General features: G+C 50.9%; 1 protein-coding gene across 3 annotated transcripts in view; it reads right to left on the reverse strand.

The window, feature by feature from the left end:
* Positions 1-5,933, reverse strand: part of WDR6 (WD repeat domain 6) — a 40,738-nt gene extending 34,805 nt beyond the window's left edge. The window contains exons 1-2 of one of the 3 annotated variants that reach the window (XM_063941132.1): positions 5,833-5,933; positions 5,315-5,458 (exon numbers count right to left, since the gene is read on the reverse strand). In XM_063941132.1, coding sequence (XP_063797202.1) covers positions 5,315-5,381 — 67 coding nt within the window. In that variant the 5' untranslated portion in view covers positions 5,382-5,458; positions 5,833-5,933. The other 2 variants (XM_063941133.1, XM_063941131.1) reach the window with 2 other exon arrangements.
* Between the last annotated feature and the right edge of the window lie 18,346 nt (positions 5,934-24,279).

The raw sequence follows: 24,279 nt of genomic DNA on the forward strand, positions 1-24,279 counted from the left end.
TCCACAGGGGCCACTGGAGTGCAGATACAATGGGGGAGTAGTAGCCAGTAACTGGCACTTTAAATTTATAACCATGTGACTAGCTCCTCCCCTACTATGTCCCCCCTCCAAGCCAGTCTAGTTAAAACTGTGCCCTAGGAGAGCTGGAAAAGACCAACGTCAAAGTAGGAGGTGGTTCGCTAAGCAAACTAAAACAAGATAATACCAAGGAAACCTAGAAACATAGTGATAGGGTAAGAGGAATAAAACGGGCAGTCACACACTGACATGCAACCCGATAAGTGTAGAAGGAGGAAACAGCGCTGGGTGGGCGTCCAGTGGCCCCTGTGGAATCGGAGAAAGGGATTTATCGGTAAGTACCAAAATCCTGATTTCTCCTTCATCCACTAGGGGCCACTGGTGTGCATATACAATGGGGACGTCCCAGAGCTCCCAAGACGGGAGGGAGAGCGCTGAGAGTCCTGCAAAACCGCTCGGCCAAACTGTGACAAAGAGGCCGCAAAAATGTCAAATCCGTAAAACGTGACAAATGTATGATGTCCCGACTAAGCGGCATCGCAACATAAAGCATTCAAGGAAACCCCGTGGGCGGCCGCCCCCGAAGGTCCCCCAGAGCGCGTGGAGTGCGCCGAAATGGAAAACGGAGGCTCTCGAGCAACCGCCAAATAAGACTGTCTGATGGTCAGACGTATCCAACAGCCCAACGACTGCTGGGACCCCGGCCATTTAGGACGGGAGCATCATACAGAACAAAGAAGAATTCAATTTGTCGAATAGCCGAAGACCTCTGTACAGAGAGTCAGAGAACACCGACAACATCCAAAGGTCACGAATCTGGTGAAAACCCGAGAGGGCCGAAAACACAAGTGTCAGATTTTAATGGAAAGCGGACATCACCCCTGGAAGAAACGACAGCTGAGTATGAAGCTCAGCCGTAACCTTATTCGCAAGGTGGGTTGCCAGTAGAGTACTCCCTGAAAGAGAGCCCGAACTTACGGCCGCCAGGCTAATTTCCTTTGGAAGAAAACTGAAAGAGCAGAGACCTGAAACTCAGGTCAACCTAGTCGAAGCACAGCCGAGCAACCCACCCGGAGAAACCAAAGAAGGCGGCTAAATGAAAAAAGCGAAAGGAAGAACCCTAGTCATCCACACCAGGATACAAAGTTAACAAAAGTGGCAAAAGTGAGACGAGGTAACTGACTTCCGAAATCGGGGCCCAGTAGGTATAGCCGAAAAAGGGAACTCCTTCCTTCTGAGAAGGTCTCGTGACCAGCCACACCGTTAAACGAAACCTGTGTAAGACTGAACAAAGAAAAGGACTCTGTTGAACTAGAGTCGACATTCCCGTAGAGGTAGGAGCCAAGGCCCCTCTACTGACAACAGGTGCAGGGTGGATTTCCAAGTCTTGCGCGGCCAAACTGGAGTCACCGGGAGGACTAGCGCGCATTCTCCCTTTATGCGTTACAGAAAGTGAGGTAGTAACAGAAAAGGAGGAAAGATAGACTAACCAGGAGCTCCAAGGAGCCGTGAGGGCATCCTCGGCTATTGCCGCCAGAGCCTAACGTCCGAGAGTAGTAAAGGGGCAGTTGAAGAGTCAGTCGGAACGCCCATGAGGTCGATCCGAGAACTCCGCCAACAGCGGACCAGCTGACAAAACTCCGGGGAATGTCCACTCACCCGGGTGCCTGACCAGGCGGCTTGACCTGGAATGAAGACTGTGTCCTCTGCTCAGAGGAGGATGTAGGTGACCTCTCTCAGTGCCGCCCATGGCTGAAGAGAGGGAAACTGGTCCCGAGGAAGGAAAAATCCTCTGACGGACAGAGTTGAGAACCATCACTAAAAACAGAAAACAGTACGAGGAGCATAAATGGGACACGTATCGAATCAGAAGATCCTGGATCCTCCGGATATTCAGAAGCAACCTAAGCTGCAGATTGTCCATTTAGGAAACAAACCTCACTCCCTGCCTTTGAAGTAGGGCCATCCTGTGACCTTCATGAACACGGTGGGAGCGGAAGAGAGACCGAATGGAAAGGTCTGAAAGTGGACATGAGTATCCTATACTACGAATCGGAGAAAAGCCTGATGAGGAAGCCCAATGGAAGTAAACAGGCATCTCTGATGACTAAGGACGCCTAAACCCCTAAACCCCTTTTTGCTCCAAAGTAGCAATCACAGACTGAATGGATTCTAAGTTCAGAATAGGCCTGGCCAAGCCATCTGGCTTCGGCACGTGAAAAAACATAGGCCTGAGACAAAAAAAACACGATTCCAATGATGTGCGGAAACAGGGATCAGCACCCTTGTAGTTAGAAGCATCTGGAATGCCGCCTGCAGTACGACTCTCTCGTCGTCGGAAACCGGCAGACCCGTGGTGAGGGACCACTGAGGTGGTTGGACTACAAAATCGAGTATGTAACCGCCAGTGATGAGAAACCTAACCCAAACATACCCAGGCCTCCCAGAAAAACCATAGACATGCGCCCACCCTGGGATCTCCCAGGTGGGAGGGAGGTCCGACCTGCGGTGGGTGTGTTGGAGGACCTACAATCAGACTGGTCCGAGGATGCTGAACCTCTGCATCGGCCTCTTACTCGGAGATCCCTTAGTGATGGAGATACTGCCCCTGTCATGGACACGAAACCTGGAAAGTAGAGATGAGCGGATTCGGTTTTACTCGGTTCTCAAAACGACATCTTATTGGCTCACGGATGTCACGTGTTTTGGATAGCCAATAAGATTCTGTTTTGAGAACCGAGTAAAACCGAATCCGCTCATCTCTACTGGAAAGGGCACTGGAAGATCTAAAGGAAAGACCGGTACAGGTCCGTCTTGAAGCTGGAGCAGCAGTAGGGGAAAGAAAAGTGGACTTACCCCCAATGGCCTGAGAAATCCAGGCAGGAAGATCCTTCCTCCTTGGAGACCTCAAAAGAACATAAAGTAGAATCGTGACTCTGATCTGCCCAAGGAATCAGTTGATCCTGATGCAAACCATCCTGTAACCCAGAGGACAATTGTTCCACAACCTGCCTGCTCCGGACAAGGTAGAGCCCCTGCTGCCGCATATTTCTCTCAGATGGCTCCTTCAGCAAGGTTGCACCAGGAACCGGCAGCTTCCTGGACCGGCGATATATCGAGGTGTAGACAATTGGAGAGGTCTCATATCGTTTCCTGCTGTCTGCGGGGAAAGGATATGAAAACAAACATTGTTTGATACCTGAAATTGTGCATCCGGATGTCTCAAGGCCACTGACCGGAGCACATCCAGCACATCCGAAACAAGAAACGCTGTCATTTCTTCATTGGCGCCGAACCCCGAGGAACCTGAAGTGTCCAGTTCCGACTCCTTTACCTGCAGCACCAAACTGCTGTAAAAAGCGCCTCGATACCCTGAGACACTGGTTCAGACTCCACCGAAAATCGACGTCATCAGTATTCTGGACATCTATCACCTCCTCCCAGAGAGGCCTCTCAACCGCAGTGTTGTGTAACATGGAGGTTAGCAACCTCCTTATAGAAACCTGGAGAGGAGAAATGACGTACGAGGTCTCTGGTTAACAACGACCTTACCTGCATAAACCGAGCTGTTCAAACAAGAGCGTGCTACAGCTGCGTGGAGGACTAAGCAGATGGCTCCACCGTACTATCCACACATAACAGGGAATTCTCTGACTGTCCTGGGTGTTATGTTTAGTTAAATGAAAAGAGAAAAGGAGGGTTAAAGAAGTGTAGCCCTATGTAATCCCTGCACTATAACGTGCAGTGACCATTACCCTTCTCTGTCTTCAGATGTCCCCGCCACTAGCGTACTGAGCCACAGCGTCTGATGTCACACATATTCCCCAAACTACAAACAGCATTAGTACAAAGGAATGATAAAGGGAAGGCAACACCCGCCCTGTATGTAGTGTACTGCTAAATTAGGAAGAACAGGTGCAATAACCGGGAGCTGAGGCCCACTGTCGGGATTAAGCTCCGCCCCCCCGCGTTATGGAGCGGGCAATGCCGAACACGCCGGGCAGAGCGGTATTAGCTTCCCCCCCGCCCCCCCCCCCTATGGCGCTCTATTCAAAACTGACAAAGCTCTAGCACCATCGGAGGGGGGAGGAGCACCCCGCATCCCCCGCCGGCAAAGTGCTGCTAAACCCGCTGTGCAGAGCGGGATTAAGCTCCGCCCCGTCAATTTAAAATTTACAAACTCCAGCATCAGCGTAGCGGGGAGCGCCCTGCATCCCCCACCAGCAAAGTGAGCCGCGGCCAGGGAGCTGGGGGACGCCAAACCAACAAGCTCCGCCCCCTCTGTAATGGCGCTGAGTTTAAAATTGAATAGGCGCCTCTGTTCAAGTGGAGTCCCGAAGCAGGTCTCCGTGCACGTGTCACCTTAGTGCTTTCTAAGGGGGGGAGGAATGTAGGCAAAGTTGTGTACTCACCGTTCATCTATGGAAGTGCAGGATGATGGAGTGGCCCCGTCACGCGCCGCACGCAGCGGTGTCCGGCCACTCATACTCTGCCGACGGAGCGGCCCTAACACGTGCCGCACGCAGCGGTGCCCGGCCACTCATACTCACCGCTGGCGTGCTGCCAAGATCTTCTGCCGACGGAGCGGCCCCGACACGCGCCGCACGCAGCGGTGTCCGGCCAGTTTCCGGAGAGCTCAGTGTCTCCTTCAGCCGGGGCCCATCCCGAGCCGCACGCAGCTGCGATGGGACCCCGCTGGCAGCTCCGGCGGTGCAGACTGGCAGTGGCAGAGCTGCCAGTCTGTGAGTGCAAGAAAGAAAAATTAAAATAAAGAAGAAGGAACAAAAAAAAAATTCTTCAGAGAAGACCCAAGTGACCAGCTCCCTTGGGCACAAATTAAAGACTGGCTTGGAGGGGGGACATAGTAGGGGAGGAGCTAGTCACATGATTATACATTTAAAGTGCCAGCTCCCAGTTACTGCCTACTATTTCCCCCATTGTATCTGCACTCCAGTGGCCCCTAGTGGATGAAGGAGAAATGACAGGAGCCGATTGGTTGGTACTTTATCACTCTCCAAGGCTTGATAAATCTGGTCCATAGTATTCTCTATAGCAGGCATTCCCAACCGCGGTCCTCAAGGCACACCAACAGTGCAGGTTTTAGTGATATCCAGGCTTCAGCACAGATGGTTAAATGAAAATAACTGAGCTACTAATTAAGTCACCTGTGTTCAAGCCTGGATATCACTAAAACCAGGACTGTTAGTGTGCCTTGAGGACCGTGGTTGGGAAACACTGCTCTATAGGCTCAGACTGTATTTAACTGCAAGATAATTGTTAGACAAATTAATCTTACCCGCCAGAAGAAAGTCACCCACAAACTCTAATGCGGTAATCGGGGCCACCAGTAGCAAGGGCTCCATCTCTGCCTCAGACACTCGTTCCTCTGTGTAGTCCCATCACTATAAAAGCAGCAGAGAGCTATCTGCAGGTTGTTCTGCTGGAGGACATGATATAATAGGAAAACATTATCTACCAGGGAACTTAATGATACAATATGTGACATTTTAATCAATGCTGCAACATCATACAAGTAAATATAGCTCTAAAGCTGAAGATACCAATTAACCTATTAGCAGACACATGATTTGGTAAATGTGCGGAGCAGGGGAAGCCAACCTAAGGCTCTCCTAGCATGGAACTACAAGTCCCAGCATGCACAGCTATCTCACGCTTACACAACATGCTTGGACGGCTCAGTATAGTGACAGCTACTTATCAGTGATGTGCCTAGAATGAGCCCAGCACAGACACCGCGCTCCTGTAACCAATATAAGCACTTATGATAGAGCTGCCAGTAACCTCCATACTCACACATGCTCCACAGCCCTACTTCCGCCCGGCTCGGACACGTGCTTCCGCTCAATCAGCCCTCCTATCACAAAGCACTGTGTCTGGTTCCTGGAATCAGACACAAATCCCCATTGGCTGTTGGATGTGAGGGCCGGGCAGAAGCCGTTGCTAGGTTACTTGTGATGGCTTCAGACTGACCTATAGGGCACGTCATTCTATGGTGGCCAAAAAGGGACATTACGAAGGCGTTTTTATAAATAAATAAATACATAAGAACAGCTTGTTAATTGAATGTGTTCACGAAGAAAAAATACAACAATGCCCTTATGTGTAGGGGTATACATCAATGGTCCATTAACTCATTAGGTCGACCACTACTGGTCGACAGGCAGTAGTTCGACACATGGAAAAAGGTCGACATGCGTTGGGGTTTTTGGTGTCGTTTTCTTTTGTAAAGTGACGGGGAACCAGTGTTGGCAACTATTAAATTAAAAACAAGCAACTGATGACTAAAAAATAAGCCCAAGCCCTTCCTGAAAAGCCGCCAAAAAAGCCCAACTTAAGTTTTTGGTTTCCTAATTAAAATACATAGAATTATTAGAGCTATGTCTGGTTGCTGGATGGACTGAAGATACAGTAAGTTTTGGAACTTGAAGTCAAGTGGATAGCTTTCAGTTTCTTGAACTTTTTCTTCTGGTATCTGGTTCACCAGTCGGGATGGTAATGATATCCTGGCGGATGGGACGCCAGGTGTCAATATACCAACAGCGGCATCCCAGCCGCCAGAATACCGGCAGTGGGGCAAGCGCAAAGAGTGCGATCGCCACGGCACAGTGGCTCACTGCACTCACCACAGGTTTTATTGTCACTCTATGGCAGAGACGTGCAGTCAGGGGAGGCAGTGCCTACCCTGTGATTAATTATTAAAATAATAAAAAGATACTTATGACACATATTCTGTGTCATAAGTATCTTCTTTATTGAATCCTAATAATTTTCCTGCTTTAAAGTACTTTGGGAGGCACTGATAGTAGTGCCTCCTGTGGATAATGGGAACGGGGACAGTGCGGGGGCGGAGCCTAGCACTGGGCTGTAAAAGCCCATGAAAAAACATAGGAAAGCGGCACTTTTCCAAGTGCCTCGCTGACAGGCACACCACCCCCATGTCAGCGAGGCACCTGTGATTGGACAGCGGATCCAGGGCTGGATCCACTTGTCCAATCACCCACATGTGGCGCTGGAGGCGGTGGATCCCGGCGTTGATGATAGCCGGGAGTAGCGGTGGGCCTCCAGTGTGTGTGCGCCCCCCCCCCCCCCGTCCTCCTGCTCACCTCACTACCAGCAGCGGCGGTCCTGCGGAGCGTGCAGCTCTCCCCCCCCCGTCCTCCCCCTTTGGCTCCCGCTCACCTGACAGGCAGCAGCGGTGGCCGTGCAGTACGTGCGGCTGTCCTCCTCCGCCGGCTCCAGCAGCAGGTTGGTTCGCGTGTCTCTCTTTTCTTTTTTTTTTTCTTTTTTTCTCTCTCTCTCTCTCTCTCTCCTTTCCCCCTCCTGTGGATATGCATACCTCCCAACGTGACCCTATCCAGGAGGGACAAAATGCACCGCTCCTGGACTTCCCTATTAATTTATGATTCCCATCACCTGTGCTGAAACACCTTTCTAATCCATAAACCTGTTCAGCACAGGTGATGGCAATCGTAAATTAAGAGAAAAGTCCAGAAGCAGAGCATGGTGTCCCTCCTGGAGAGGGTCATTTTGGGAGGTATGGATATGTCAGTATAATGTTCATTTTTACAGGTGCCTCTATCCCTTTGGATTCTACTGGACAAGTGGACGTGATCGGCGTGGGATGTAGGTAAGTAATCTCTCATTTTTACAGGTACCCCTATTGGATTCTACTGGACAAGTGGACGTGACCGGCGTGGGATGTAGGTAAGTATGTGTGAGTGTGTAAGTGTGTTTTAATAAAATTTTACTGTCACGGTGTGTGTGTGTGTGTGTGTTTGTGTTTTTATTTGGGTATTTTTTGTTGTTGTAGAACTACAGGTACCAGCGAGCCCGTTATTTCCCCGCCTGCTGGTACTTGAGGTTCTCCAAGTACCAGCAAGCGGGGGAGGCTTGCTGGGCCTTGTAGTTCCACAACAAAAAAACAATATTCTTTTTTTACACACATGGCTATCAGCCCAGCAACCACCGCCCAGGGGTGCTGGGGACAGCCTCAGGCTTCACCCCTGGCCCTTGGGTGCATGGAGGTGGGGACCCCTTGATTTAAGGGGTCCCCACTCCTCCAGGGTACCCCGGTCAGAGGTGACTAGTTGGGGGGGTAATACCACGGCCGCAGGGACCTACATAAAAGTGTCCCCCGGCTGTGGCATTATGTCTCTGGCTAGTGGAGCCCGGTGCTGGTTTTAAAAATACGGGGGACCCCTACATCTTTTGTCCCCCGTATTTTTGAAACCAGGACCGGACTAAGAGCCCGGTGCTGGTTGTCTAAATACGGGGAACCCCTGTCCAATTTTCCCCCCAGTATTTAAACAACCAGGACTGGCTCAAAGAGCCCGAGGCTGGTTATGCTTAGGAGGAGGGACCTCACGCATTTTTTTTTTAACCCATTCAGACCCTTCTCCATTAAGTTAATGGAAGCCCTGGACAACAAAATTGCATTCATATCCAAAGGCGTATCTAGGGTAAGGCGAGTGGGGCACGTGCCCTGGGCGCCTTGGCAGGCCCAGGAGAGGGGGGCGCCGCCGGCGTCCAGTGCATCATGCCCCACTCGCCCCCGTCAACCCTAAATGTGAGGGGAGGAGAGCGCAGCGTCTCTCCCTCCCCTCACCGCCGCTGCCAGCAGCGCTGCTGTGTCCGGTCTCCGGCGCTAGCCAATCAGAGCTTGCGGACCGGCTCCTGATTGGCTGCCGGTCCGCGAGCTCTGATTGGCTAGCGAACCGGCGCCAGACAGCCGCCGGAGACCTGGAGCGGTGAGGGGAAGGAGAGGCGCTGCGCTCTCCTCCCCTCACATAACAACAAGCCAGCGGCCGGTGAGTGACGGGGGGGGGGGTCCGGCGGCATGGGGGGGGGGGGGGTCCGGCGGCACAGTGGGGCAAGTATCTGGCACCAAGTGGGGCCTGGCACTGTGGGGCATGTATCTGGCACTGTGAGGCAATGTATCTGGCACTGTGGGGCAATGTATCTGGCACTGTGGGGCAATGCATCTGGCACTGTGGGGCAATGTATCTGGCACTGTGGGGCATTGTATCCGGCACTGAGTGGGGCATGCATCTGGCACTGTGGGGCAATGTATCTGGCACTGTGGGGCAATGTATCTGGCACTGTGGGGCATGTATCCGGTACTGTGGGGGCAATGCAACTGGCACTGTGGGGCATGTATCCGGCACTGAGTGGGGCATGTATCTGGTACTGTGGGGCAATGTATCCGGCACTGTGGGGCATTGTATCCGGCACTGTGGGGCAATGTAACTGGCACTGAGTGTGGCATGTATCTGGCACTGAGTGGGGCATGTATCTGGCACTGTGGGGCAATGTATCTGGCACTGTGGGGCATGTATCCGGCACTGTGGGGCAATGTAACTGGCACTGTGGGGCATGTATCTGGCACTGTGGGGCAATGTATCTGGCACTGTGGGGCATGTATCCGGCACTGTGGGGCAATGTAACTGGCACTGTGGGGCATGTATCTGGCACTGTGGGGCAATGTATCTGGCACTGTGGGGCAATGTATCTGGCACTGTGGTGCAATGTATCCGGCACTGTGGGGCAATGTATCCGGCACTGTGGGGCAATGTATCCGGCACCGTGGGGAATGTATCCGGCACTGTGAGGCATGTATCCGGCACTGTGGGGCAATGTAACTGGCACTGTGGAGCAATGTAACTGGCACTGTGGGGCATGTATCCGGCACTGTGGGGCAATGTAACTGGCACTGTGGGCCATTTCAGTGGCCACACCCCTTCTGGTGTGTGGCCACGCCCATTTTTTCGCCACGCACGCATTCGGCGCGCGCACATGCTTCTTTTTGTGTGTTTTTTTTTTTTTTTTTTGGGGGGGGGCGCCATTTACCATCTTGCCCTGGGCTCCGAAAACCCTAGTTACGCCTCTGTTCATATCCTCCTCCCACCCCCTTCCCATTCCCAAACACTAATTTTTTTTTCCTATAAAAATGTACAATATATCACAAGTATGATGAGCAGGCACTGGCTCATATATTGGCTATATAATATGCTGCGGGCATTGGCGGCATCGGAATGAGATAGAAATTAGTGGCGGAGGGCTGGGTCAGTTGATTGTAGGCGAGTTTGTAAGCCATTGGCGGTGGCAGCGGGTATCGGCTCAGAGGCAGTAGCGGGCATTGGCTAGGGGTCATCGGCAGGATTCGGCGGACATTATGGCTGTAGTGCCTCACTAGCCACTGACCTCACCGCACGCCACTGCTCTATGGGTGTTGCGGACACACACGAGTGAGAAAACCCGTGGCGAGCGCTGTCGGCATTCCTGTCTGTCAGGATTTTGACATCAGGATCCTGAACGCTGGGATCCCGACAGCCGGGTTAACTACATCCCCTCCAGTCAGTGGTAGACATTATGGGCCTTATTCAGACTCTGACACAGACTGATTTTCAGCCACCTGCGCATGCTATCATGATGGGATCGCATACCGGAAGGATGCATTTGCATCATAATTGACAGGCGACGGGTGTCTATGGGCAGTGTTGCGACATTGGGGGGGGGGGGGGGGGGGTCACAGTATACACAGACGTGTCATGGCTGTTTTCAGGGCCGGCCAATGATGTCTCCTGCGTTTCTGCGATTAGAAACATGGCGGCGGTGCCCCTGCTTATACAGCTATGCTGCATAGGCAGGGGTCAATCGCTATTTGAATTGAGATTGCATTGCAGGGCACCACCACACATGCCCTATTCTGGGCGGCCCCCAGCGTGCGATTTTGGTGGTCGCAGATTTTGCTAAAATAGCAAAATCTGCGACAAACTCTGAATAATCTTCTTAGCTTGCAGAAAAGCGCTTGGCTTACTATCATTTTTTCACTGTCACTTCACAGCCATTTGACACAATTTAAGACCCCCCCCCCCCCCCCAATTCATCTATTCATTCACAGCTTCTCACCTATGTCTTTGTGGGTATCTGTGTCGACTCAACTTGGATCGACACTCATTAGGTCGACATTGCCATTAGTTTTACATGCATTAGGTCGACATGGGTGTTAGGTCGACAGGTCAAAAGGTCGACATGAGGTTTTTGACCGTTTTTGAAGTCGTTTTCTCCGTAAAGTGACGGGGAACCCATATTTGTGCACCGTGTCCCCTCGCATGGCTCGCGTTCAGGCAAGGTGCCTCGCTCCGCTACCGCTTCTCTCGGCACAGATTACCGTTCCAATTGTAGTCCACGTGGATCGTGAAGTATGAAAAAATCCCAAAAATGAAAAAAGGTGAAAAATTCATGTCGACCTTTTGACCTAGTACATGCCGACCTAACGTTCATGTTGACCTTCAGTGGTCGACCTAATGCGTGTCGACCTAACGACCGTAACCCGTTTTGTGTGCCTCCCTCTTCTCCCCTTTCCATCATTTGTCACCATCGAGGGCTGCTTTCCGATGTTTCCCAGCCATCGATGGCTGAGTGCCACATCTCAATCAGGTGCTGAGGGTCGTTTCCCCATAAAAGTAAAAACCATGTGGGACATTTTTACTTCTACCCCTTGTCCTCTCTCTCTCTCTCTCTCGGTTTTCAATATTGAATATATTGCAAAGTGTTACCATTGCCTCTTACATGGTGATTCTGTACCATTGGGAGGTTATTATATTCTTCTGTAAGTTGGATGTGTTCTATGCTTTTTAATCTAATTATTTGTCTACTTATTGCAGGTTTAGTGTTGCACTTTTTTTCCTTTATCTTTCCAAAATGAGGCATTTGGAAATTACCCCATCCCAAGCTATTGGTGGCAAGGTATGGACAACTGAAACTGAAAGTCAAGTTCTACTTCCCACATTTTTCCTATGAGATAGCCAGCCAGACTAAAGGGTCTATTTACTAAGAAATGGATGGAGATAAAGGCCCTCATTCCGAGTTGTTCGCTCGCAAGGCGAATGTAGCAGAGTTACACACGCTAAGCCGCCGCCTACTGGGAGTGAATCTTAGCTTCTTAAAATTGCGACCGACGTACGCGCAATATTGCGATTACAAACGAGTTAGCAGTTTCAGAGTAGCTCCAGACTTACTCTGCCTGTGCGATCAGTTCAGTGCTTGTCGTTCCTGGTTGACGTCACAAACACACCCAGCGTTCGCCCAGGCACTCCCACCGTTTCCCCGGCCACTCCTGCGTTTTTTCCGGAAACGGTAGCGTTTTCAGCCACACGCCCCTGAAACGCCGTGTATCCGCCCAGTAACACCCATTTCCTGTCAATCACATTACGATCGCCGGAGCGAAGAAAAAGCCGTGAGTAAAAATACTTTCTTCATAGTAAAGTTACTTGGCGCAGTCGCAGTGCGAACATTGCGCATGCGTACTAAGCGGATTTTCACTGCGATGCGATGAAAAATACCGAGCGAACAACTCGGAATGAGGGCCAAAGAGAACGGAGATAAAGTACCAGCCAATCAGCTCCTAATTGCCATGTTACAGGCTGGGTTTGAAAACATAAGAATTTACTCACCGGTAATTCTATTTCTCGTAGTCCGTAGTGGATGCTGGGTACTCCGTAAGGACCATGGGGAATAGACGAGCTCCGCAGGAGACTGGGCACTCTAAAAGAAAGATTAGGTACTATCTGGTGTGCACTGGCTCCTCCCTCTATGCCCCTCCTCCAGACCTCAGTTAGGGAAACTGTGCCCGGAAGAGCTGACACTACAAGGAAAGGATTTGGAATCCAGGGTAAGACTCCTACCAGCCACACCAATCACACCGTACAACTCGTGATACTATACCCAGTTAACAGTATGAACAACAAATGAGCCTCATGAACAGATGGCTCATAACAAAACCCTTTAGTTAAGCAATAACTATATACACGTATTGCAGAGAGTCCGCACTTGGGACGGGCTCCCAGCATCCACTACAGACTACGAGAAATAGAATTACCGGTGAGTAAATTCTTATTTTCTCCGACGTCCTAGTGGATGCTGGGTACTCCGTAAGGACAATGGGGATTATACCAAAGCTCCCAAACGGGCGGGAGAGTGCGGATGACTCTGCAGCACCGAATGAGCAAACTCAAGGTCCTCCTCAGCCAGGGTATCAAACTTGTAGAATTTTGCAAACGTGTTTGATCCCGGCCAGGTAGCAGCTCGGCAAAGTTGTAAAGCCGAGACCCCTCGGGCAGCCGCCCAAGAAGAGCCCACCTTCCTCGTGGAATGGGCTTTGACTGATTTAGGATGCGGCAGTCCAGCCGCAGAATGTGCAAGTTGAATCGTGCAACAGATCCAGCGAGCAATAGTCTGCTTAGAAGCAGGAGCACCCAGCTTGTTGGGTGCATGCAGGATAAACAGCGAGTCAGTTTTCTCTAACGTCCTAAGTGGATGCTGGGGACTCCGTAAGGACCATGGGGAACAGCGGCCCCGCAGGAGACTGGGCACATCTAAAGAAAGCTTTATGACTAGCTGGTGTGCACTGGCTCCTCCCCCTATGACCCTCCTCCAAGCCTCAGTTAGATCTCTGTGCCCGAACGAGAAGGGTGCACACTAGGGGCTCTCCTGAGCTTCTTAGTGAAAGTTTTAGATTAGGTTTTTTATTTTCAGTGAGACCTGCTGGCAACAGGCTCACTGCATCGAGAGACTAAGGGGAGAAGAAGCGAACTCACCTGCGTGCAGAGTGGATTGGGCTTCTTAGGCTACTGGACATTAGCTCCAGAGGGACGATCACAGGCCCAGCTTGGATGGGTCCCAGAGCCGCGCTGCCGGCCCCCTTACAGAGCCAGAAGGCAGAAGAGGTCCGGAAAATCGGCGGCAGAAGACGTCCTGTCTTCAACAAGGTAGCGCACAGCACTGCAGCTGTGCGCCATTGCTCTCAGCACACTTCACACTTCGGTCACTGAGGGTGCAGGGCGCTGGGGGGGGGGCGCCCTGAGACGCAATAAAAACACCTTGGATGGCAAAAAAAAATGCATCACATATAGCTCCTGGGCTATATGGATGCATTTAACCCCTGCCAGAATCCATAAAAAAGCAGGAGAAAAGTCCGCGAAAAAGGGGCGGAGCCTATCTCCTCAGCACACTGGCGCCATTTTCCCTCACAGCTCCGTTGGAGGGAAGCTCCCTGTCTCTCCCCTGCAGTCACTACACTACAGAAAGGGTTAAAAAAAGAGAGGGGGGCACTAATTAGGCGCAGTATTAACTATACAGCAGCTATAAGGGGAAAAACACTTATATAAGGTTATCCCTGTATATATATAGCGCTCTGGTGTGTGCTGGCAAACTCTCCCTCTGTCTCCCCAAAGGGCTAGTGGGGTCCTGTCCTCTATCAGAGCATTCCCTGTGTGTGTGCTGTATGTCGGTACTTTTGTGTCGACATGTATGAGGCGAAAAATGATGTGGAGACGGAGCAGATTGCCTGTAATAGTGATGTCACCCCCTAGGGGGTCGACACCTGAGTGGATGAACTGTTGGAAGGAATTACGTGACAGTGTCAGCTCTGTATAAAAGACAGTGGTTGACATGAGACAGCCGGCTACTCAGCTTGTGCCTGTCCAGACGTCTCATAGGCCGTCAGGGGCTCTAAAGCGCCCGTTACCTCAGATGGCAGATATAGACGCCGACACGGATACTGACTCCAGTGTCGACGGTGAAGAGACGAATGTGACTTCCAGTAGGGCCACACGTTACATGATTGAGGCAATGAAAAATGTTTTACACATTTCTGATAATCCGAGTACCACCAAAAAAGGGGTATTATGTTCGGTGAGGAAAAACTACCTGTAGTTTTCCTGAATCTGAGAAATCAAATGAGGTGTGTGATGATGCGTGGGTTTCCCCCGATAACAACTGATAATTTCTAAAATGTTATTGGCATTATATCCTTTCCCGCCAGAGGTTAGGGTGCGTTGGGAAACACCCCCTAGGGTGGATAAAGCGCTCACACGCTTGTAAGGGCTCTACCTTCGCCTGAGATGGCCGCCCTTAAGGATCCTGCTGATAGAAAGCAGGAGGGTATCCTAAAAGGTATTTACACACATACTGGTGTTATACTGCGACCAGCAATCGCCTCAGCCTGGATGTGCAGTGCTGGGTTGGCGTGGTCGGATTCCCTGACTGAAAATATTGATACCCTAGATAGGGACAGTATATTTTTGCCTATAGAGCATTTAAAAGATGCATTTCTATATATGCGTGATGCACAGCGGAATATTTACCGACTGGCATCAAGTCTAAGCGCGTTGTCCATTTCTACCAGTAGAGGGTTATGGACACGTCAGTGGTCAGGTGATGCGTATTCCAAACGGCATTTGGAAGTATTGCTTTATTAAGGGGAGGAGTTATTTGGGGTCGGTCTTTCAGACCTGGTGGCCACGGCAACAGCTGGGAATTCCACGTTTGTACCCCAGGTCGCCTCTCAACATGAGAAGACGCCGTATTATCAGGCGCAGTCTTTTCGTGGACAAGGTTCCTCATTTCTGCCCCGTGACAGAGGGAGAGGAAAAAGGCTGCAGAAATCAGCCAGTTCCCAGGAACAGAAACCCTCTCCCGCCTCTGCCAAGCCCTCAGTATACGCTGGGGCTTTACAAGCAGAATCAGGCACGGTGGGGGGGCCCGTCTCAATGAATTTCAGCGCGCAGTGGGCTCACTCGCAAGTAGACCCCTGGATCCTTCAGGTGATATCTCAGGGGTACAAATTAGAATTCGAGACGTCTCCCCCTCGCAGTTCCTAAAGTCGGCTTTACCGATGTCTCCTTCTGACAGGGAGACAGTTTTGGAAGCCATTCACAAGCTGTATTCCCAGCAGGTGATAATCAAGATACCCCTCCTGCAACAGGGAACGGGGTATTATTCCACACTGTTGTGGTACCGAAGCCGGACGGCTCGGTGAGACCGATTCTAAATCTAAAATCTTTGAACACTTACATACAGAGGTTCAAATTCAAGATTGAGTCACTCAGAGCAGTGATTGCGAACCTGGAAGAAGGGGACTACATGATGTCTCGGGACATCAAGGATGCTTACCTTCATGTCAAAATTTACCCTTCTCACCAAGGGTACCTCAGGTTTATGGTACAGAACTGTCACTATCAGTTCAGACGCTGCCGTATGGATGGTCCACGGCACCCCGGGTCTTTACCAAGGTAATGGCCGAAATGATGATATTCCTTCGAAGGAAGTGAATTTTAGTTATCCCTTACTTGGACAATTCCCTGATAAGGGTAAGATCCAGGGAACAGTTGGAGGTCGGTGTAGCACTATCTCAGGTAGTGTTGCGGCAGCACGATTGGATTCTCAATATTCCAAAATCGCACCTGGTTCCGACGACGTGTCTTCTGTTCCTAGGGATGATCCTGGACACAGTCCAGAAAAAGGTGTTTCTCCCGGAGGAGAAAGCCAGGGAGTTATCCGAGCTAGTCAGGAACCTCCTAAAACCGAGCCAAGTCTCAGTGCATCAATGCACAAGGGTTCTGGGTAAAATGGTGGCTTCCTACGAAGCAATCCCATTCGACAGATTCCACGCACCAGTGGGACCTGCTGGACAAATGGTCCGGGTCGCATCTTCAGATGCATCAGCGGATAACCCTGTCACCAAGGACAAGGGTGTCCCTCCTGTGGTGGTTGCAGAGTGCTCATCTTCTAGAGGGCCGCAGATTAGGCATTCAGGACTGGGTCCTGGTGACCACGGATGCCAGCCTGCGAGGCTGGGGAGCAGTCACACAGGGAAGGAATATCCAGGGCTTATGGTCAAGCCTGGAGACATCACTTCACATAAATATCCTGAAGCTAAGGGACATTTACAATGCTCTAAGCTTAGCAAGACCTCTGCTTCAAGGTCAGCCGGTGTTGATCCAGTCGGACAACATCACGGCAGTCACCCACGTAAACAGACAGGGTGGCACAAGAAGCAGGAGGGCAATGGCAGAAGCTGCAAGGATTCTTCGCTGGGCGGAAAATCATGTGATAGCACTGTCAGCAGTATTCATTCCGGGAGTGGACAACTGGGAAGCAGACTTCCTCAGTACGACCTCCACCCGGGAGAGTGGGGACTTCACCCAGAAGTCTCCCACATGATTAAAAACTCGACAGGTATTGCGCCAGGTCCAGGGACCCTCAGGCAATAAGCTGTAGACGCTCTGGTAACACCGTGGGTGTACCAGTCAGGGTATGTGTTCCCTCCCCTGCCTCTCATACCCAAGGTACTGAGATTGATAAGATGGAGAGGAGTAAGCTCTATATTCGTGGTTCCGGATTGGCCAAGAAGAACTTGGTAACCGGAACTTCAAGAGATGCTCACGGAAGATCCGTGGCCTCTACCTCTAAGAAGGGACCTGCTCCAGCAAGGACCCTGTCTGTTCCAAGACTTATCGCGGCTGCGTTTGACGGCATGGCGGTTGAACGCCGGATCCTGAATTCCGGATGAAGTCATCCCTATCCTGATCAAAGCCAGGAAGGATGTAACCGCAAAAACATTATCACCGCAATTGGCGAAAATATGTTGCGTGGTGCGAGGCCAGTAAGGCCCGACGGAGGAAATTCAACTGGGTCGATTCCTACATTTCCTGCAAACAGGAGTGTCTATGGGCCTGAAATTGGGGTCCATTAAGGTTCAAATTTCGGCCCTGTCAATTTTCTTCCAAAAAAGAACTAGCTTCAGTCCCTGAAGTTCAGACGTTTGTAAAAGGGGTACTGCATATACAGCCTCCTTTTGTGCCCCCAGTGGCACTTTGGGATCTCAATGTAGTTTTGGGTTCCAAAAGTCACATTGGTTTGAACCACTTAAATCTGTGGAGTTAAAATATCTCACATGAAAAGTGGTCATGCTGTTGGCCCTGGCCTGGGCCAGGCGCGTGTCAGAATTGGCGGCTTTATCCTGAAAAAGCCCTTATCTGATTTTCCATTCGGACAGGGCGGAATTGAGGACTCGTCCTCCGTTTCTCCCCAAGGTGGTTTCAGCGTTTCACCTGAACCAACCTATTGGTGGTGCCTGCGGCTACTAGGGACTTGGAGGCCTCCAAGTTGCTAGACGTTGTCAGTGCCCTGAAAATATATGTTTCCAGGACGGCTGGAGTCAGGAAATCTGACTCGCTGTTTATCCTGTATGCACCCAACAAGCTGGGTGCTCCTGCTTCTAAGCAGACTATTGCTCGTTGGATTTGTAGTACAATTCAGCTTGCACATTCTGTGGCAGGCCTGCCACAGCCAAAAATCTGTAAATGCCCACTCCACAAGGAAGGTGGGCTCATCTTGGGCGGCTGCCCGAGGGGTCTCGGCTTTACAACTTTGCCGAGCAGCTACTTGGTCAGGAGCAAATACGTTTGTAAAATTCTACAAAATTGATATCCTGGCTGAGGAGGACCGGGAGTTCTCTCATTTGGTGCTGCAGAGTCATCCGCACTCTCCCGCCCGTTTGGGAGCTTTGGTATAATCCCCATGGTCCTTACGGAGTCCCCAGCATCCACTTAGGACGTTAGAGAAAATAAGAATTTACTTACCGATAATTCTATTTCTCATAGTCCGTAGTGGATGCTGGGCGCCCATCCCAAGTGCGGATTGTCTGCAATATTTGTACATAGTTATTGTTACAAAAATCGGGTTATTATTGTTGTGAGCCATCTTTTCAGAGGCTCCTCTGTTATCATGCTGTTAACTGGGTTTCATATCACAAGTTGTACGGTGTGATTGGTGTGGCTGGTATGAGTCTTACCCGGGATTCAAAATCCTTCCTTATTGTGTACGCTCGTCCGGGCACAGTATCCTAACTGAGGCTTGGAGGAGGGTCATAGGGGGAGGAGCCAGTGCACACCAGCTAGTCATAAAGCTTTCTTTAGATGTGCCCGGTCTCCTGCGGGGCCGCTGTTCCCCATGGTCCTTACGGAGTCCCCAGCATCCACTACGGACTATGAGAAATAGAATTATCGGTAAGTAAATTCTTATTTTTCTGACTCTAGCCGTCCTGGAAACATAGATTTTCAGGGCCCGGACTACGTCCAGCAACTTGGAAGCCTCCAAGTCCAGAGTAGCCGCAGGCACCACAATAGGTTGGTTCAAATGAAACGCTGATACCACCTTAGGGAGAAATTGGGGACGTGTCCTCAATTCTGCCCTGTCCATATGGAAGATCAGATAGGGGCTTTTACATGACAAAGCCGCCAATTCTGACACACGCCTAGCCGAAGCCAAGGCCAAAAGCATGACCACTTTCCACGTGAGATATTTCAACTCCACGGTCTGAAGTGGCTCAAACCAATGTGATTTTAGGAAATCCAACACAACGTTGAGATCCCAAGGTGCCACTGGGGGCACAAAAGGGGGCTGAATATGCAGTACTCCCTTAATAAACGTCTGAACTTCAGGCAGTGAAGCCAGTTCTTTTTGAAAGAAAATAGACAGGGCCGAAATCTGGACTTTAATGGATCCCAATTTTAGGCCCATAGTCACTCCTGACTGTAGGAAGTGCAGAAATCGACCCAGCTGAAATTCTTCTGTTGGGGCCTTCATAGCCTCACACCAAGCAACATATTTTCGCCATATGCGGTGATAATGTTTTGCTGTCACATCCTTCCTAGCTTTTATCAGCGTAGAAATGACTTCAACCGGAATGCCCTTTTCCATCAGGATCCGGCGTTCAACCGCCATGCCGTCAAACGCAGCCGCGGTAAGTCTTGGAACAGACAGGGCCCCTGCTGTAGCAGGTCCTGTCTGAGAGGCAGAGGCCAAGGGTCCTCTGAGATCATTTCTTGTAGTTCCGGGTACCAAGTCCTTCTTGGCCAATCCGGAACGATGAGTATAGTTCTTACTCCTCTCTTTCTTATTATCCTCAGTACCTTTGGTATGAGAGGAAGAGGAGGGAACACATAAACCGACTGGTACACCCACGGTGTCACTAGAGCGTCCACAGCTATCGCCTGAGGGTCCCTTGACCTGGCGCAATATCTTTTTAGCTTTTTGTTGAGGCGGGACGCCATCATGTCCACCTGTGGTCTTTCCCAACGATTTACAATCAGCTGGAAGACTTCTGGATGAAGTCCCCACTCTCCCGGGTGGAGGTCGTGCCTGCTGAGGAAGTCTGCTTCCCAGTTGTCCACTCCCGGAATGAACACTGCTGACAGTGCTATCACGTGATTTTCCGCCCATCGGAGAATCCTTGTGGCTTCTGCCATCGCCATCCTGCTTCTTGTGCCGCCCTGTCGGTTTACATGGGCGACCGCCGTGATGTTGTCGGACTGAATCAGAACCGGCTGGTTTTGAAGCAGGGGTGTTGCCTGACTTAGGGCATTGTAAATGGCCCTTAGTTCCAGAATATTTATGTGTAGGGAAGCTTCCTGACTCGACCATTGTCCTTGGAAGTTTCTTCCCTGAGTGACTGCCCCCCAACCTTGGAGGCTTGCATCCGTGGTCACCAGGATTCCGTGCATGGAACCTGCCGAATGGAATTGCCTCGTAAGAAGCTACCATCTTTCCCAGGACACGCGTGCAGTGATGCACCGACACCTGTTTTGGTTTTAGGAGGTGACAACTCCTTGGCCTTCTCCTCCGGGAGAAACACCTTCTTCTGTTCTGTGTCCAGAATCATACCCAGGAACAGCAGACGCGTCATAGGAACCAGCTGCGACTTCGGGATATTCAGAATCCAGCCGTGCTGTTGTAGCACTTCCTTAGATAGTGCTACTCCGACCAACAACTGCTCCCTGGACCTCGCCTTTATAAGGAGATCGTCCAAGTACGGGATAATTATAACTCCCTTCTTTCGAAGGAGTATCATCATTTCGGCCATAACTTTGGTATATACCCTCGGTGCCGTGGACAGACCAAACGGCAACGTCTGGAATTGGTAATGGCAGTCCTGTACCACAAAACAGAGGTACACCTGGTGAGGTGGGTAAATGGGGACATGTAGGTAAGCATCCTTGATGTCCAGTGATACCATGTAATCCCCCTCTTCCAGGCTTGCAATAACCGCCCTGAGCGATTCCATTTTGAACTTGAACTTCCTTATATAAGTGTTCAAGGATTTCAAATTTAGAATGGGTCTCACCGAACCGTCTGGTTTCGGTACCACAAACATTGTGGAATAGTAACCCCGTCCCTGTTGAAGGAGGGGAACTTTTATTATCACCTGCTGGAGGTACAGCTTGTGAATTGCCGCCAGTACTACCTCCCTGTCCTGGGGAGTAGCTGGCAAGGCTGATTTGAGGTAACGGCGAGGGGGAGACGTCTCGAATTCCAGCTTGTATCCCTGAAATACAACTTGTAGAACCCAGAGATCCACCTGTGAGCGAACCCACTGGTCGCTGAAGTTCCGGAGACGGGCCCCCACCGCACCTGACTCCACCAGTGGAGCCCCAGCGTCATGCGGTGGACTTAGTGGAAGCAGGGAAGGATTTTTGTTCTTGGGAACTGGCTGTATGGTGCAGCTTTTTCCCTCTACCCCTGCCTCTGGGCAGAAAGGACGCGCCTTTAACCCGCTTGCCTTTCTGGGGCCGAAAGGACTGTACCTGATAATACGGTGCTTTCTTAGGCTGTGAGGGAACCTGAGGTAAAAATGTCGACTTCCCAGCTGTTGCTGTGGAAACGAGGTCCGAGAGACCATCCCCAAACAATTCCTCACCCTTGTAAGGCAAAACCTCCATGTGCCTTTTAGAATCCGCATCACCTGTCCACTGCCGAGTCCATAATACTCTCCTGGCAGAAATGGACATTGCATTAATTCTAGATGCCAGCCGGCAAATATCCCTCTGTGCATCTCTCATATATAAGACGACGTCTTTAATATGCTCTATGGTTAGCAAAATCGTATCCATGTCGAGGGTATCAATATTTTCTGACAGGGTATCGGACCAAGCTGCTGCAGCACTACACATCCAAGCTGAAGCAATAGCAGGTCTCAGTATAGTACCTGAGTGTGTATATACAGACTTCAGGATAGCCTCCTGCTTTCTATCCGCAGGCTCCTTTAAGGCGGCCGTATCCTGAGACGGCAGTGCCACCTTTTTTGACAAGCGTGTGAGCGCCTTATCGACCCTCGGGAATGTCTCCCAACGTAACGTGTTCTCTGGCGGGAAAGGGTACGCTATCAGTAACTTTTTAGAAATCACTAGTTTCTTATCGGGGGAAGCCCACGCTTCTTCACACACTTCATTCAACTCATCTGATGGGGGAAAAACCACTGGTTGCTTTTTCTCCCCAAACATAATACCCTTTTTAGTGGTACCTGGGTTAATGTCAGAAATGTGCAACACATTTGTCATTGCCGTAATCATGCAACGGATGGCCTTAGTGGAATGTACATTAGTCTCATCCTCGTCGACACTGGAGTCAGACTCTGTGTCGACATGTGTCTGCCATCTGAGGTAGCGGGCGTTTTTGAGCCCCTGATGGCCTTTGAGACGCCTGGGCAGGCACTGGCTGAGAAGCCGGCTGTCCCACAGCTGTTATGTCATCGAACCTTTTATGCAAGGAGTTGACACTGTCGTGTAAAACCTTCCACATATCCATCCACTCTGGTGTCGACCCCGCAGGGGGTGACATCACACTTATCGGCACCTGCTCCACCTCCACATAAGCCTCCTCATCAAACATGTCGACACAGCCGTACCGACACACCGCACACACACAGGGAATGCTCTGACTGAGGACAGGACCCCACAAAGTCCTTTGGGGAGACAGAGAGAGAGTATGCCAGCACACACCCCAGCGCTATATAATCAGGGATTTACACTAACACAAAGTGATTTCTCCCTATAGCTGCTTTACATATACAGTTTTGCGCCTAAATTTAGTGCCCCCCCTCTCTTTTTTACCCTTTGAGCCTGGAAACTGCAGGGGAGAGCCTTGGGAGCCGTCTTCCAGCGGAGCTGTGAAGAGGAAATGGCACCAGTGTGCTGAGGGAGATAGCCCCGCCCCCTTCTCGGCGGACTTCTCCCGCTCTTATATTTATATTATGGCGGGGGATTTTTGCACATATATAGTTTTTTAGACTATATTATGTGCTGTTTGCCAATGTAAGGTACACTAATTGCAGCCCAGGGCGCCCCCCCCCCCCCCCAGCGCCCTGCACCCATCAGTGACCGGAGTATGTGGTGTGCATAGGGAGCAATGGCGCACAGCTGCAGTGCTGTGCGCTACCTTAATGAAGACCTGAGTCTCCAGCCGCCGATTTTCAGGATGTTCTTCTTGCTTCCGGCTCTGCAAGGGGGACGGCGGCGCGGCTCCGGGACCGGACGATCGAGGACGGGTCCTGTGTTCGATCCCTCTGGAGCTAATGGTGTCCAGTAGCCTTAGAAGCCCAAGCTAGCTGCAAGCAGGTAGGTTCGCTTCTCTCCCCTTAGTCCCTCGTAGCAGTGAGTCTGTTGCCAGCAGATCTCACTGAAAATAAAAAACCTAACAAATACTTTCTTTACTAGAAGCTCAGGAGAGCCCCTAGTGTGCAACCAGCTCGGGCCGGGCACAGATTCTAACTGAGGTCTGGAGGAGGGGCATAGAGGGAGGAGCCAGTGCACACCAGATAGTACCTAATCTTTCTTTTAGAGTGCCCAGTCTCCTGCGTTGCCCGTCTATTCCCCATGGTCCTTACGGAGTACCCAGCATCCACTAGGACGTCAGAGAAATGACAGTTGGGAGCGGTTTGGCTGGTACTTTATCTCCAAGGCTTAGTAAATTGACGCCTTAGTCTATTCATGAAGCAGTGAAAAGAGTGCAGAAGTGAGCCAGTGGAGAAGTTGCCCATGGCAACCAATCAGCTGCTCTGTATAATTTTATAGAATGCCCTTGATAAATGTTACCTCAGCACTGATTGGTTGCCATGGCACACTTCTCCACTCTTTACACTGCTTCATGAATAGACCCCTTTAGCTGGACACGCACCTGAGCAATGTAATGTAACAATATATTGCATCACCGCACACACTACATTACACTACAGCAATTCAATGTATACAAGCATGCCAACATGGGGAGTCATTCCGACCCGTTCGCACGCAGCAGTTCTTTGCTGCGGTGCAAACGGGTCAGACTGCGGCATCGCGGCGCCCCCATAGCGCACGTGCGTCGATACCCAGTGACGGTAGTCACCGGGCAACGACGCCAGGACCGAAGAAAGCGATCGCAGGCCCAATCGCAAGAAGATTGACAGCGGGAAGGAGGATCGGGGCGTCCACTCACTACTCACCGTTTCCCGGGCGTGGCAAGGCGAACGCAGGCGTGTCCAGACGTTTGGAGGGCGGATGTCTGACGTCACAGCCGGGACCTTCATCGCTGGATCCATCGCACTGGGTGAGTAGCTGCAGCCCTGGTCTTGTTTTGCAGGAA

Source organism: Pseudophryne corroboree, chromosome 9 (genome assembly GCF_028390025.1).
Source record: "Pseudophryne corroboree isolate aPseCor3 chromosome 9, aPseCor3.hap2, whole genome shotgun sequence".
NCBI classification, from domain to species: domain Eukaryota; kingdom Metazoa; phylum Chordata; class Amphibia; order Anura; family Myobatrachidae; genus Pseudophryne; species Pseudophryne corroboree.